This window comes from Seriola aureovittata, chromosome 9 (genome assembly GCF_021018895.1).
Source record: "Seriola aureovittata isolate HTS-2021-v1 ecotype China chromosome 9, ASM2101889v1, whole genome shotgun sequence".
Taxonomy (NCBI): domain Eukaryota; kingdom Metazoa; phylum Chordata; class Actinopteri; order Carangiformes; family Carangidae; genus Seriola; species Seriola aureovittata.
In genome coordinates, this window is record NC_079372.1 from 5,600,564 (window position 1) to 5,617,500 (window position 16,937).

The window sequence follows — 16,937 nt, forward strand, 5'->3', positions numbered from 1 at the left end:
TTCCTGTGGAGATCCTGGCACAAATAGAGTCATTGTGCACACCGCAACAAAGCCTGCAAAGACTAAAATCATCAGTAACTCAATGGATACATGCTTCACAGCTGCGCACGACCCTCATGTTTATCTAACCTATTTCTCAGTCAGCACACTTATCTTTATATGGCTGTAGGCTTCAGGGCGCACGACCATTTCTCTGTGCAGTTGGATCTACTTTCAAATGTTCTTCCATCTATTTTTAGTCATATTCTTCAAGCCGTTTCTTTTTAGACTTTTCACTCCCCTGACTGTGTAAACTTATAGGAGCAGCCGTCTGTCTTCACCTAAATCCCCATGTCCCACTTGTCCAAGTCAAGCAGAACCTCCCCACCTTAAAAACATACACAGACCTGTACACACACCGCAGACATGCACCTAATCCCTCAGACTAGCATGGCAGGCGGCTGCCCAACGGAGAAATAAATAGATGGATAGATAGATAGACATAAAGGCAAATGGAAAAAGAGACAGAACTTTCTCCTTTTCTCCTCTGGTCCAGTTCCACTTGTTCACCTGCCATCTCCCTGATAAACTTGTTGGCGTCTACAAAGCTGTGGGCTTTCTGTGCTGTCAAAATGATGTGTCAGATAGAGAGAGAGGGGGGGGGGGGGGGGGAATGAAAGAGACAAAGCAAAGTGGAGAGACCAGGGTGTAGGGAGAGACAGAGAGGCTCCATAAAGACCCTTGCTCCCCCCTGCTCGTCTTGCCCCGCTAGGAGTGCTCCAGCCTGGCTGACAGGTCTCCCTGGTTCCCTGATCACTTCCAGATGTGCAGTGGCAAAAGCCCACAAGAAAAATTCCCCTCTTCTCCCTCTGTTGCAAGTTTTGTTTTTCTACCCAGAAGCTCATGAAAAAAAAAAAAAAAAAAAAAACTGAAAACAGTTTAAGCAAAAGCTGAGGTAATGCTTTTTTTGTTGTTGAATCTTTTAAAGAATCTATCCTAACAATTCAATCAAGCTCTTATTAAAACAACAATTATTAGAAATGTTGTGCAGTAGTAGAATACATGTTTACATCTGAGAAGACAATGTTCAAGTCATGCAGTTATTTTTATTTTATAATTCTACATCTACCTGCATCCATTTAAGTATACTACATCCATTTTTTTATATTTATTTTTTATTGCATTGCCCCTTTAGGGACTAACAAACCACTTACTGTCGGAACACATGAAAAGCTGCTCATCAGCAATACTGAAGTGAAATTAAAGGGATTTTCATATATAGAAAAATTATTCTTTATGGATTTAAATGTGATGTTGTTTTTGTCAGGCATCATAGGAATATCAGCTGATGCTTAAATGACGTGTTTTTACAGGTCATCAGGATGGTGTTGTGTTCTGGAGGAACACAGTCAAGTGAAGTGCTGAGAACTGCAATCTGATAGCATTGTTGCCGGCTCTGAAGAGATCTCACAATAACAGCACTCGTGTCTGTTCCTGTCTCGCTGAGAATCTGTTCCTCAGTTAATTGTTTATCAGGCGGTCGAGATGACAGACCGTACAAACTGTTCTTCAGGAAGAGCATTTTCATAAATGTTATGATCTGTAGTGCGGGCTTCCTTTCTGACACCACAGCTTATTTGACCGCTTACATACAATCACAAGAACTTTCCATTGACGAAGAGATAATAAACATTTAATCAAAAACTATACTTCACTGTGGTTATGAGACTGAAGACAACAGTTCGAAATAAAAAGATGGAAAAATAACTATGTATATTACACTGGACGTGTCGCCGGGGAAGCTGAGGTAGAAGCAGAAACCACAGCTTGGAGATGACTGACCTACATAATTTAATCCCTCTACCTCTACCTCTCTCTCTACCTCTCTCCCTCTCTCTACCTCTCTCTCTCTCTACCTCTCTCTCTCCCCCTGCAAAAGATTGGCAGTAAAAACAGCAAAGCACTGACCTCATCCCCTGTGATGTAATCGTATTAATGTCTTTTGATGTGTTGTTGAGACTGAAATTAGGATTTAAGTGCTCTGGTGTCGATTCACCAACAGGGGACACTCCACAATGCTCAAATGCTCAGATATCATCATTGTTTCATATTGATAGGGCTCAGGCACCGCTGATTCATGCAATACTGCTGCTGCTCAAGCGAATCCCAGATTCTGCCAAGCTTCCACCTCGCAGCGTAAAAAGAAAGCGTCGGATTTGAGACGCTCCTTTGCCAGGAGCGACTGACTGCAGGAGTTTGAGGGAGAGATGGAGGAGTAGGTGCGCAGGTAGCGTTCTTTGTCACTTCACAGGAGAGAGTGGAGTCATCTCTCATCACATCTGCCACTTCATGTTATTTCCTATTTGTCTCCAGGCATGTCCTTTAGTGACATGTTGAATTTGAGTCATGCATCACACAGGTCGCTGTCAAACTCTGCCCTCTGGTTCTCTGGTGCATTGATCTGCTCTGAGAGAGCCCTGTATTCATTTAGACTGCCTTTACGTGTGTGTGTGTGTGTGTGTGTGTGTGTGTGTGTGTGTGTGTGTGTGTGTGTGTGTGTGTGTGTGTGTTTGTGTGTGTATGTTTGTGTGTGTGTGCTGGCAGGTATGTGCTGTACAGTATGTCCCTATGTATGAGTCTATTTGTGTGCATGTCTTTGCAGCCCTGGTCATGTGTATGTGTGGTTACAGCCGTGCTTGTTTTGTGTGATAGTTGAGCCGGCAGCAGCAGCAGCAGCAGTGTTAGTCATTTCCAGATCTGGCTGGGGGACCATGGAGACAAAGAGTACTGATGTCATTGCCCCCGCCAGGCTGGGTCCTCACGGAGAATATTACTGCTACTCTTCTCAGAGACTGTCTACAGTATACTGTCAGCTAAAATGAATCAGCAGTGGACTCATAGTTTGATTCTCATTCTAGTCAATTATTGATACAACAGAAGGGTACGTTGGAGTTTTCTGGAATGTGATTAAAACTATTAAGTGGTGTCTCACACAACAGGTTATAGATAGTGTTAGCTTTACAGTGTAGTGTGCCGACAGACCTGAGTGTTTGGCAGTGACGTGCAGCCAATCAGAGAGTCAGTTATATAGCTGGGGGATTGTAGTGTAGCCGGTGACAGGTCCTCTGGGCTCGCCAGGCCATCTTTCCACTCCTGCAACACACATACACATCCACAGTGTCAGAATAACACAATATCAACGTGATGTAAAATGTCTGTAGCATATTCATACCTTCAGGCACATGAGAACATGCACACGGACACACACAAACACACACAGGCTGCTGCACAACAGCAGAAGAGAGCAAATGAGTCACAAAACATGGCAGCATGAGTTCCTACAGGCTTCCAGCAGTGCTGCTCTTATATAATATCACTGCCACCTGCAACGGTACTTAGCCCTCCGTGGATCAACTCCACATCAAACCTGTGACTCTGCTGATATTCTCGAGCTACCCAGTGTAAACAACCCACAGTCAGGATGTTGTCTTTAGTTTGTAGTTATATATGACTGTAGCTTTGTGTGTTTGCTTCAGAACCAGTTCATGTGGCGTGAGAAGGATTCCAGATAATGAGTTTACTTATGGAGGTAGTTCATCGCAAAGGTGTAAATGGATGTGAAGTACAAAGCCAGAACGGAAAGTCTTGTTAGATTAGTTCATGTGACCAACACAAAGGAAAAAAAAAAAGAACACTTCCTCGTTGTAACTTCAATTTGAACTTCTCACCAGTTCTCTGTGGGTGACAGGCAGGATGGTTAGAGTCTCGTCAGGCCTCGGGGGGCTGCCCAGATCCTGGCTGTGACTATGGGATGGAAGAGGTGGAGGTTTCCCCTCAAGTTTGCGGACCTGTCGCTCTCCTTTGGCGGTGGCCCCGGCACTGAGTTTGCGGACAGGGTTTGTGAGCCATTTCTTCAGGGTGCTCACAGAGCGTCTGGAGCCCGGGGAGCTGGGGGCCGAGCTGCCTGATGCCTGCGGAGGCAGCGACGCCACAGAGGTGGAGATGCTGCCCTCGCTGCCTGCTGCTGAGTACGAGTCTGGATAGAAGACAAAGAGAGAGAAAGACAGGATTATTGATAAACCAATGAGGCAGACATCTGGCAAATAAGGATTTAATGGGTCAAAGAGTAGAGTACACTTGGACTCTCCACATTCACACCTCCACAGTCAATGAATCAATGGACAAAGATAACAGTGCAAAAAGAGAATTTTGACGGCAGCAGAACTCCTGGTTGACCCTTTAAATCAGGGCAGCAGTGTGGGTCAGTGAGGTGATGGAGGACTGAAGAAGAGAGAAATCAAAACAAAGTGTGGATGTATAAATAGCCTTCCTCTTCAAACACAGCTGTGCAGCTGTGAGCCACACAATAAAAGACACACTGTTCTGTTTATGTCAAGCGGACCATCGTTTTTTTTATGTTGTTGTTTTTTTTATATATTTGAGCTGTGCGTCCCATCACATGACCAGCGCACACTCTATGATGCAAGGCAGACAGCAGAGGTCAGGATGTTCAACGTTTGATGTGAAAAAAGACCACATCGGCTGCTGCACAGTGATGTCAGGAGGACATGGGAAGTCAGCTGGGGGGGGGGACCGGACATCTGCTTTAATCCTGTGTAGAAGGGAAGGTCCTCGCTTGGGACTGTTTGTGTTTTTCTGTCTTGTCTTCCATTCCCATCCTGCCTGCCGCCCTTCCTCCTGCCTTCCTCAGTCCTGAGATAGCTCTTCCTCTGAGCGGCTTGTCTGGAGCGTTTTATCTGTTGTGTGCAAACACAGGTCAGCCATGCCTCCCATCCATCTTCTTGCCCCAGAACCGACCTCTGACCCTTGATCGCCACTCTCCTACAGATGGAGAAAGACTCTCTCTCCTGCTAAGACTCACCGCCACGGCTTTTTATTGTTCATGCAGCTATTTCACGGCAATTCTGCAAGTTCTCAAGCTTGAGGGAAAAACTAAATGACTTACCTTTAGTTTTAGAGAGAATACTTTCTAGAAAGTTTATATAAAGTGAATTTAAGAAGACAACATTGACCTCATTTCAGTGTTCCTTGTGTGAGCCACAGAGGAAGATCTTATCACAGCATTCAGCAGTAGGACCCATACTGCAGGAGGCACACGGACACAGCGTAGTCTATTTTGTGAGCGTCGCAACTTCAAAGGCAAAGCCAGAATAAATTCACAATCCCTTTCAGTGTTCATATACTTAAAGAGATTCAGCTTTTCCACACTTAATTCATTCAATTACTGCCCCTCGGAAATACAATAGTAGCCACTGTACCGATCAATGAAAGGGAATTGTGTAGAAATGTCCCCTACTCTACGCTCTGCACAAACCTCAGTCACAATGTTTGAAAAATGGCTAACCTCAGAGCAAAACCACTCATGATCATGACATCACATCGCCAGCAAACAAATTTAGATAAAACACATCGTTTGTGGATTTTAGCAACTAACAAAAAATAAAAAAAAACCCTCTAACTTGTCTGTTTGTGTATTTCCACCACAGACAGCATTTCCTCTGTAATCGTTCTCTCGTCATACACTTTGTAGGCATCATGCTTGTGGCGTGTGTGTGTGTGAGTGTGTGTTTGTGTGTGTGTGTGTGTGTGTGTGTGTGTTGTGTGTGTGTGTGTGTGTGTGTGTGTGTGTGCGTGTGTGTGTGTGTGATCCCAGGGTGGCCAATTTCCCCATCCTGTCCTCCACCACTCCCACCCCCATCCACATGAAAGACTGGGGAGTGTAAGGAGATCTGAGCCCGGCAGGAAAAGCAAGGGTGGGGGAGGGGGGGGCAAACAGGGGGAAGAGACAAGGAAGAGAGAGGAGTACAAAGGCGGGAGACAGCTAAACCCTGCAGGGAATAGACGAAAATTTGAACAAACACTGAATGAGTCCGTAGACGATGAGACGACATAAAGAAGAAACAGCAGTTTCAGTTCAAGCCTTTGCTCTTTGTCAAATGTCGTAGCTGTAGAACACAATAGGATAACAAAAAACATCTGAAAGCCATTGTATTTTATTTTGAGGCAAAGCATATCCCATCTCTGAGGGTCCCCAGCTATAGAGAAGAGAGAGGATGTAGAAAACGATGCTGAGCACATGTGATACGTGTGCGCCCTCCTGGCCTCAGCTTCTCTGACCTCTAACAAGGGCCAGGCCCAGGGTTTTGTGTTTCCCAGTGTTCCCTGCTCAGGTTCGGTCGGGCCAGGGTTTAGGGGTCACAGTGCAGAGACACAGCCAGTAACACCATTTCTAACCATCTCCAGACATCAGTTGAGATAGCTTATCAAAAAAAAAAAAGAAAAAGGAAAAAGAGAGGCTGACACCCTCTCTGTGCCTGGGAGCAATTAAAAGTGAGTGGAGACAGCAGTGCAGCCTCATGATGTGAAAGTCTGTGTCAGAATGACACAGTGACTCTGTCAAATGTACAGATTTACGACATGCAGTGTACATAATTTACTGGTTTTATAATGAGAATCGTTACATCAGCATCTGTCACCATGGCAACCGTGCAGTTCCCCTACTGATTGTTTCGTGTGTGGGTCGGTTTCCCTGTTGACCCCAGAAAGTTAAATCTCTGTATTGTTCTGAAAGCTTATACAAGCCATTTCTGGGACATATATAATAGATTTGATTTTCATAGTAACAACGAGGAAACTGTAAAACGCAAAGGGAGATGATGAGCTTACCCCTCAGAGCAATATGCCTCCTCTCTCCCCACACACTGCAAGATGAGAGGAGTTGATACCATTATACACCTACGCCAAGGAAATTGGGAGAAATAAAAAATAAATAAATAAAAAAAACCTTCCCACTCTCACTCCGTCTTACCGTGTGCTGATAGTGCCAAGTGACATTCATCTCCATAATGGCAGGGCCAAGAAAAGACGAGGCAGGCTGATTATGTTAATGCAACTTGAGTGTTGTTTATGTGTTTGTGATAATTAACAGTTGAAGGTACAGGGCAACAGGACTGCATTAAGCTGGCCCGATCCGCGGAGAACAGTTAATGCTGGGCTTTCACCAGTCGCCCACTCACTGTCTGAACGCCTGAGTGGCTGCCAGGGTGGAAGGCTCGCCCAAAAAGTTGCTCTATAGTATGTAACTTTAGAGCCGAGTGGGTTCTGCTGCAAAGTAGTTCCAGACCTTCTCTTGATCCGGTTCCCCTCCCGATACTGAAGTTTGAGGGCAACTTAGGAGAGTCTGATTTTGGCAGTCCATGGTTCATTCATCCATAATGTGATTAGATTACACACAAAGTCATCTATTATCTTTTTTCTTACAGTATTTACTGGCAAGCAGCAACTAAATCGAGCTTTTGGCTCTCTGTCTGATTTAATCATGTTAGGGCAGCAACTAATTTTCATTATTTTCTTCATTAAGCAACTTCAGAAAACTGCGAAAAATGTCCATCACAATTTCCTAGAGCCCAAGGTGATGTAATCAAATGTCTTTTTTTGTCTCACACATAAATTCAACTTACTATCACGTAAGATGAACAGAAGAGAAGCAGAAAGAGTCAAATGTTTGGCATTTTTGCTTGACAGCAATTAATCAGTTGACAAAACAGTGGCAGAATCACTTCCTGAAGACTGGCGAATCAACTAATCACCTGATCGCTGCAGCTCTTCATCATTTGATGTCCATCTTTTTCATGTGGTTTACAGGGAGCCATGTCTGCTCACCAAAGTTTTAAATTTAATTGCAACTGAATTCAATTATCCAGCAAACTATCTTTGATACAGCTTGCCCAGTCATGTGGAGAAGGAAGTCGTCTGATGCAATATTCTCGTGAAGGTCACAGAAGTTTGATTTGGATGTGATTGAATCAAAGGTAAACGTCCCGGTGATTCATGTTTGGAACAGAAAACTAGAGAGAAAATAAGGGCAAATCACACAATCCCGCAAAGCAGCCAGGAGTTAACGAGTGGGGGATGTGGATGGATGTGTTATGAGCGTTTGGTCCCCCTGAAGAAGTTTGGCTCAACTTCCTTTTATTGATCAGTTGATAAGTGAATGATGCTGAGCTGACAGATCAGGCTAAAAGCGTTTGCTGTAATGGAGCAAACTTGTTCACAACTTCTCCACTCTGGAGCTCTCTGTCAATCCTACAGCCTCTTGGGACCATATAGATATTTAGGCATCACTGGACTCCACCAATACACACATACAGACACACACTTTCACGCACGCACAAATGGCACATGCACATTTTCTCCAGGGTAGCTGTCCAGATGGACTGCTGTTGACTGTTCACCTGTGATCTAAGCTTCCAGTGTCATCCATCTGTCACAGCAAACAACGCAGGGCACACCAGAGACAGGCGACCTGCTGGTCGCCACAGTTGCCAACATGTCAAACGTCCAGCTCAGTCTAAGAGACTCTTAGAGCTGTCAATCAATGCCGGCCCCCTCAAAGATAACAACCGTGGTGGTGTGAGAGTGTGGCTGGTCAACGCACGGACGCCAGACGCCCACCTGCGTCATCACTAACAACTCTTATCTTCACTATTCCATCTCTCGTTCATTGCCCTCCCACCTTATCCTCTTCAGCGCAGGCTCTACTTGTATATTACATTTCACCCACTCAGAGGAAATGGACACTCTTCCCATCAACTAGCAGGACCTGGGCTGCACTCAGGCACTCAGATCTGCAGACAGGCCTGGGAGACAATCAGGCACTTAGTACCTGAAACATATGACCGGAAACCCTCTAACTGTCCTCTGATGAACTTTTACAGAAATATGTTATAAGGGTTTTTACTGTATACCATTTTTTGGACCTTTAGAGTCTCCTGACTTTTTGTCTGCTATCTCTGTCTCTTTCACTTTTATCTCATTATATTTCATCCTGCTGGCCACAGGCTGGTTTATGTGTTATTATGTTTGTGCTGCTTCAGATTAATAAATCCTGACACTTGGCTTTTCTCTCTTTCTCCTGTCCTCCCTCTTCCCTTCCACTTCTTCCTGACTCTCCTTCTTAAACTCTGCCAGCCTCTTTTGCACTCCAACCCTCTCTTCCCCTCTGCATCTCTCTGCACTGCAGTGTTTTTTAGACTTTGGCTGGGTCCTGCCCTGGGATCAGGACACAGAGCTCCCTCGTCTGATGCAATGCCCTGCTCTGCCCCAAAGCTGCTGAGATCAGCACAAGCTTGACATGCAAAACCAACTTGCAGAGAAAACAGTCACACACCACAGGGACGCAAACTGGTCACCTTTCTGAGAAAATCGCCATTTTTAATCCCAACTAGGTCATCTGTGCGATGAGCTTTTGAAACTGGGGAGGGGTGCGGGGGTCTGGGTCTGCAAGGACAGAGTCATGGGGAATGAAATGGACAGATCCGCACTTTCTGAGTCGTTAAACAAAGCAAAAAAATAAAATAATCTCCTGGCTTTGATGCTTGTCCGACGCGTCACACCTGAGAAGAGTGAAGAGGGCCATTTCTAAGAGGCCAGTTTTTGACTGCCCATATGCCTTCAGGTAAGAATCTCTCAATTAGCGTTATGATAACCTTAACTGGCTTATATTACGATATGTCAAGCTTGGGACTGTTAATTAGCCTGATATGGTTGAGTTGTTCTGATTTAGCAAACGCTAGCCGTCACTATTTGAATGTAACTTTAGGTGTTAACGTTATTTCCGTGGAGTCTGATGCTAGCTCCTCTCCTCTCCTCTCCTCTCCTCTCCTCTCCTCTCCTTATCTTCTCTTCCAGTTTGACAGTGCGACATAAGCAACCGAACCCCCAACCTTAGAAATCCTCTGAAATGATCAAGCTGACACGTCTCTCCAGTGAATATGAATGTGCAGTTTAATGAACAGCAGAAAGAGGGAGAGGCTTCGAGATGGCTGATGGGGAGAGCGGGAGATTATTCATGATTTAAGTAAGCAGTAAATGAAGGTTAAGCAAGAGAAAGGCAGACAGATGCCAGCCAGATTGAAGCTAAAACCTTGAGTGAGAGTAGAGGAGGAGAGCCTGAAGAGAAGAGGGGAAGGAAGGCGATTAGGGCACAAGCTGCCTTTTAAATATACTTGAGTGTATCTAAGCAGCAAGTATGCTAATTCCAACTCTTATGCACGGAAACGTGTGCATGTACGCAACAGCACGAGTTGTGTGTGTGTGTTTCATATGTGAGTGTGTTTGTGTGCAATAACTTTTGGAGCGACACATTGCAGTCAGACAGACAAGTGGACAGAGATTTCCTGTCCTCCTACTGACCTAGTTTGTGCAGACACACATGCACACACTGCTGCGATTCCAGGAGCACAGAAGGAAATACGTGGTAGACAGTCAAGTGACACATAAACAAGTTATCATCAGGGTCCGTCTCCTGCCATCAGCACTCCGTGGCAAATTTTTCATCAGCGTAAAGCATCAAAGCAATGTCAGTCACAGAACAACGGGCCCGAATAGATGCATTAATCCTATTGTCTATGGAACAATGTGAAAGAGTGATTCAGACACTTCTGCTGATGAGGGCTTATGAAACAGCCCTAAGTGATAGACAGATCTAAACCACCACTGCTGCGACTGACCGTCAAAATCAGGTCAGCATGAGTCTACTGATGGATTTCAAGTGGTGAAGGTTGCGAATTTATGTTTACAGTTTCTGCTTCCTGTTGAGATGTTGTTCCCACCATCTCAAGTGAAGTTTCAATCACTCCTCCAGCACCTACTTAGCGTCTGAATTGTCCACAAAAGAAAAAAAAAAAGGTGCATCCGCATGAGTAGGCAGTGGCGATCTCACCGCAGACACTGGTTTTTCTTCAGCTGCTGCTTTTGGCACTTGAACCATGTATGTGGTTAGTGGGCCTGAAAACTCCAGACATTCCTCTAGGGCCATTCAAAGAGAGACTAGCCAAGTTCCTGGCACCATCTGCCTTACTTTTCCCTTAATGTAAGCTCTGGGGAACCAAATGTACATACGCATACAAATATACGCACACACACACACACACACACACACACACACTCAGAGTGAAATACAGGGGATTAAGGTTCCAGTGCGGTCCGTTTCACACTCACACTGAGATATTAAAGAGAGATGGAAAGTTCCATAGTCACTGATCATGATTCACTTATTTCGTTAAAGATACATTCCAGCAATTAAACAGTCAAATTCAAAGCAGACTCGACGCTCCGATAGGCTAGTTACCCTAAAAACACCAGATCCTACATTTCGGTTCAAACTCTGTCTTTATTACACGTCCCCTCCATGGTTAATGTCCACAACTCCATGTCTCAAGCTCAGCTGAACAAATTTTGTCATTTGATCACTTCTGAATACTTAATACTATATGTTGTCCATTTGAATTTTGTGTCTGGATTTGTGAAGCCTAAAAAAAACTTAACTTTTTTTGAAATAGCACAACTTCATATCACATAAATTCAGATAGCTGGTTTTCAAAGTGAAATATTTCAGTCCTATAAATGAATTGGTATCTACATTTCAACAGCAAGGACTCAGTAGTGATTATTTTAGGTAAACACTCCTGAGTAAATATTCAAAGATAAAAGACACAGACAAACACACACTCACACAGGTTTGTGCAGTTATCATTGTTAGGACATTGTGTTGACTTCCAAGCTTAACCAGGACCAATTTATGCCTAAATCTAACCCTAACCAGGACCTCTGTAATGAGGTTTTGCCTCATTAACACTGGGCTTTGGTCCCTCTGAGGACTACTGGTTCCAACAAGGTCCCAAAGAGGTAACAAAAATGTGGGCACACACACACAGACCACCACTCCTCTGTACGTGCATGCGTCTGAATGACATCTAACTCTTGATGTCACCAATCGTAACCTTAATTTTTCCCATGCCTTGCTTGGAGTAAATGTTATTGATCAGTACTGAGCCGTGAGAGGAACAGATTAGTCCTTGTCAGGATTTATTAAGACATACATGCATCCTGTCAAGTCGGCTGTACAACAGATACTGAGCCATCCATGCACCTTATATCTACATTTTACATGAAGGTGGCAGATCAGCCCAACACTTCCTCTGTTTCACTGAATGACAGTGGTGTAGTACTCTGATCTTTCACTTCAAGTAAAAGAAGCACAGTGCAGAAATACACTGTTACAAGTTGCCAAAGAAACTTAAAACATTTGCCATTCTATTATTTTGAGAATTACTAACTTCTCTATGTATGTGCCCATTGTGAAACACTTGATAGCATTTGTTAGCGGCAATTTGGGATGGCAAAGCACTTGCATGACCTTGCTGTGTCTACATGGCACTTTGTTTTAGTGCATGTACTAGTGTGTGTGTGTGGTTGTGTGTGTGTGTGTGTGTGTGTGTGTGTGTGTGTGTGTGTGTGTGTGTGTGTGTGTGTGTGTGTGTGTCTGCGTGTGTGTGCGTGCCCAGATAATCATAGTGATGATCAACACTACCCTTTCAGCTTCTTTGGCAGCAGGCAGCACACACACACTGGGTACTGTTGATCATCACTATGATTATCTGGGCACACACACACACACACACACACACACACACACACACACACACACACACATGCACACACTCCAAAAGAAAAGAGCAAGAGCGAGAGAGAGGCTCACACTTCTGTTGAGGGGTAAACAAGACAGCCATTAAGCTCGAGGTGGCTGAGAACACAGAGCAAATTAAAAGCGATTGTGATTCCATATGGCAGCTGTGACAGTGCCAGTCAGGAGGCCTGCTAAGAGAGCAGGAGACAGAGCTGTGGTGCCTGCTGGGCCATGTGGATGTGGAGCCTCTCCTCCTGGCCCTGGGCTCTTGCTGTTTTTCACGCTGGCTGTGCACAAGGTCACTTCTCTGAACTGCACGTACCCAGGACTACTGTATGTACCTAAACAAGTCAGATATGAATTGTGGGTAGGATTAGTTTGAACCGTCTGGCATGCAACTCCCCCAGACATGGCATCAGATACATGTCTTTCCACATCCAAGCCGTCAACACAGCCTGATGTATTGTGTATTGGGGCTAAGCATTTAGCAAATCGACAGTTTAACAATAAGTAAAGAGCATCTCTCATTCTGATCTGGCACACTGCGTTGACCTGCACATGTAAAGATGTGCTGGTACTGTGATTCCCAGTCAGACTTAATGGGCTTTCCAGACACATATTCTCATTCCTTTCCATGGCTCTCCACCTCTCTCCGTTCACATCGCCATAGCAACTAAACCCAGAGGAGAGAGAGAGTGAGGGACAAAAGATTAGCTATCGGCAAGACATGAAATCAACCTACACGTGGGCACACACCCTTACTCACGTTGCACATAGGAACACACACACACACACACACACACACACACACTCACACACACACACACACACACACACACACACACACACACACACACACACAAACAGAGTGTAATAATGTGCATAGATTTGCATTGGTAATTATACAGTAACACACCAATGAATGTTTTCATGCCTTATGGTTATTTGTAAAACAATACTGTCAACACAAAGGATGCTTTTGCAAAACTCATTCCAAATTCAAGGAAACCATCTGCACCTGTCGGCTTTTGTCCATTTCAGATCAAATCCTGCATCTGGAGCTCTCCGTGTGTCCATTAAGAGGGTGTCTTATGAATACACAGAATCCATTCAAGTGTTACAGGAAGGCCACCTGTGATCTGTGGTCTAAATCCATGGACTGAACAGTGTGGACTTCCTGAAGGACCATCAGCTCTAGATTGCTTAAATAAAATTTAATGATGAAACTGAAGTAAAGTCATAGAGAAAGTATTAATTTTGCCAGCAGGTTGCTGCAGTCTCTAAAAGGACTTTCTACCCACATTGTTCATTGAACTTTTTCATTAGCAAACCATAAGCAAACCTCATGTTTCCCTCTTCTTGTCAGTTGCTTGCAGGTGTCATTTAATTGTTAGCACAGAAAAGCATCTGAGACAGCCTGGGGGTAATGTTGCTAACTTTCTAGCCTTAAAATGATCATAGATGTGGTAGTCTGGGTTTTGCTGCTATATTCAGTTAAGTAGTTGCACAAAAAGAACAGATTTTTACATGTGGGGGGGGGGGGGGGGGGGGGGGGATAAAACCAGGGACATTGCAGTTATATAATATGTGTCTTAACCACTGGGCCACCGGGGCTGCTTTTAAACTTTAAGTAAAGGCAGTAGCTGCAGGCCACATCTGAGCTGTGTGTTGTAACAATCAATAGCACCTGCTGACAACCGACAATCCGTGTCTTCTGCTGACAAAGGAGAGGAAAAAAGCTCAATTTCTGGTTTGCTAACAATGTTGTGGAGCAGGCAGAGACGAGGGAAAAAGTTTACAAAAGACTGCAGGGACGTCCTGGATGTTTTTATCTTTTGCTTTCTTTAATCAAAAAGCTTCTTGTATACTTTCTTCTTCCACAACACAACACCTTTTCTGCTGGAGTGAACAGATTCAAGAAGCTACGTCAGCTGTGTTTATCAGTGTGAAAAGAGTCGTATATTACCCAGAATTCACTTTGATTGACTCATACTTAAGATACCCAAGACACTTTTACGCAACCGATGAACCACATGAACTTGTACAGCTACCCTCTGCTCACAGAGAGATGAAGAAGAGGGAGAAATCAGGTTAGAAGTCAACACAACAACAAACACTCCACGCTGATCTTCTATCTCTGGAGTTACAGTGTCAGCGAAGGGTTTAGGGCTGCTTTTAACGTATGCTTCTAACAGACTGTTAGACCTTATGTCCACAGTTACAGTACATTAGATTAAGAGAGCGCGGTAACCTTTCCAAGACACAACAGGCGGCTGTTGTCAAGGTCGGCAGACATGGAAGCAGCACTCCCAGCTCTTCTGCATTGTAGTCAAAGCTCTAGCTCACTTCTTCAACACAACTATCACATCGCTCTCAATATTGTCACTTTCCATTGTTTGCTTTGCTTGGCGCAGTGTTTTGGAAAGTTTCTCAGTGAGGCCTCGATGGAGTATAATCTGGGGAGACCTGCAGAGGAGGGCAGCCAGAATCACAGTGCCTCTCTAGCCTGATGGGGTCACTGAAGTAATCGTTGTGGGCAACCTGCTGCTGAGACACTGAGACACTAAGCAGTGCTGCTGGATGAAAAGATGTTCTGAGTAGGACGTCAACACTTTTTGCACCCCATTCAATCGCACTTCAGGGCAGCACCAATTTGTAGATAAGGAACAGTGAGTAGAACACTATAAGATTAATACCCAAGCTTTAGAATGATAGGAACAAATGTCACAGATCCCCCTGAAGACCACAGACGTAAAAAAAAAGGCCCATATGGCCTGAAAGTGGGGGGGTAGAAACGCAGGGGGAAGTGGCTCCTCTCTCCCTCTGCGCTGTTGGAGAATTCTTTCTAAACAAGGTATGGAATGCACTCCTGTGTTTCATAATTTGTTCCCTCATTCTTCTCCTCCGCACGTTTACAAACAGAGCCCTAAGGAAGAGGGGGAGAAAGAGAGGGGAAGAGAGCGGGAGATATGAGGAGGAGAAGTGCACGGGAGCCCTGGAAATATGTCAGGGGCAAGGCCGCTTAGTCGAGCAAAAACGAAAGGAGAATGAACTGTGGAAAGAAAAAAGGGGAGATGGTGAAAATAGTGAAAAAGCAAGTTGACATAATTAATAACCGGCTGACTGGCTGTGTGCTTGCCAGTCTGAGAGAGAGAGAGAGAGAGAGAGAGAGAGAGAGATGGGGGAGAAGAAGGGAAGGAGAGGAAGAGTGAGAGAAAAATGAGAATGCCCCAGGAATGATCTTAATGCTCCACTTGGTGTTCACATTCCAAGCCGACAAATCATGCAACATTCAACCCAAAATTCAGACCGGCTGATTTCTTCATCCAGCTGGGAGACTGGAAGCACTGGGTCGCTACTGTATGAGTGTGCTCGTCCTGTCTCCCACCACATCTCTCTGTCTCTGTCTCTGTCCTTCCCTCTCTTGTGTGTTGCAAGAGAGAAACAATATGGAGGAGGTCGGCTGCACAGCAGAGAGGAGACGGGGGGTTGGGTGGGAGGGCAGTAGGAGATGACGAGGTGGAGGGTGGGCTGGGATGCAAAGTTTAAAAATATCTCAGACTGCCGAACGCAAGGCTGGGCCGACAGCAGTCCAGCGGCATACCTTCAATTTCAGCTATTCTTGTTGCTTTTTCCATACTGTCTGAAGTCTGCCTTATAAGCTGATGACAAGGAAGGTTCTCCAGCGGAGACATAAAAAGACGCACTGGTCCCGTCTCGGCAATTTTCCCTCCGCATTTGCCAAGGGGGCTGTTTTCTGTCAAAAGCACACTCCAGTTATCAAAATGTATTCATAGGTCTTGAGGTCGCTTAGGTTAGCTTAGGAAACCCTTTGGGATCATGTTCCTATGTCTAAAAACAACCGCAGTGCTGAAGTGCCCCTGAGCAAGACATCGAACGTTGTAACTCATCCTGCACTCTCACCGAAAGTCTGAGTAAGTTGACAAAAATAAATTTGCAACTATGATCAAGCATTTTATTTTAAATTGGCTGGAAACTGCAGCAAATGAGCCAAATCCTCTGCTGAACATTGCCAAATGGCTGAAAAGTACGAGGGGGTGGATGAAATAACAAGAATACCTTACAAAGTAATGCAATTCAGTAAAGGGGTAGAGCGATTAGCTGATTAGTTATTTTGATAATCAATTAATCTGATTTAACTGTGAGAAGTTGCTGCTTTTTTGTTTGTCTTGTGTGATAGTAAACTGAACATCTTCAGGGGTTTAGGACTGTCAGTAAAATGTCATCACTGAGCTTTAGCAAATGGTGATGGGCGTTCCTCACTATTTTCTTGACAGCGTGTCACACATGTTGTTGCGAGTTCCACAATCCATACAACAACTTCATGATCTCAGTTTCACACATGTTGTTATCACAGGTTTATCGTATTGGGTTATATTGTGTATATTACTGTTATTTTGTCCGTGTCTTGTGCAGTTAAAGGCATTTTCCAATGATGCAGATTATT

General features: G+C 44.5%; 1 protein-coding gene across 3 annotated transcripts in view; it reads right to left on the reverse strand.

Moving 5' to 3' along the window:
* arhgef25a (Rho guanine nucleotide exchange factor (GEF) 25a) overlaps nucleotides 1–16,937 on the reverse strand; it is a 45,562-nt gene that overhangs the window by 9,996 nt on the left and 18,629 nt on the right. For all 3 annotated transcript variants that reach the window (XM_056384152.1, XM_056384151.1, XM_056384153.1), the window contains 2 exons: nucleotides 3,708–4,015; nucleotides 3,022–3,132 (listed from right to left, as the gene is read on the reverse strand). In XM_056384152.1, the coding sequence (XP_056240127.1) occupies nucleotides 3,022–3,132; nucleotides 3,708–4,015 (419 nt within the window). The remainder of the gene's footprint in view (nucleotides 1–3,021; nucleotides 3,133–3,707; nucleotides 4,016–16,937) is intronic.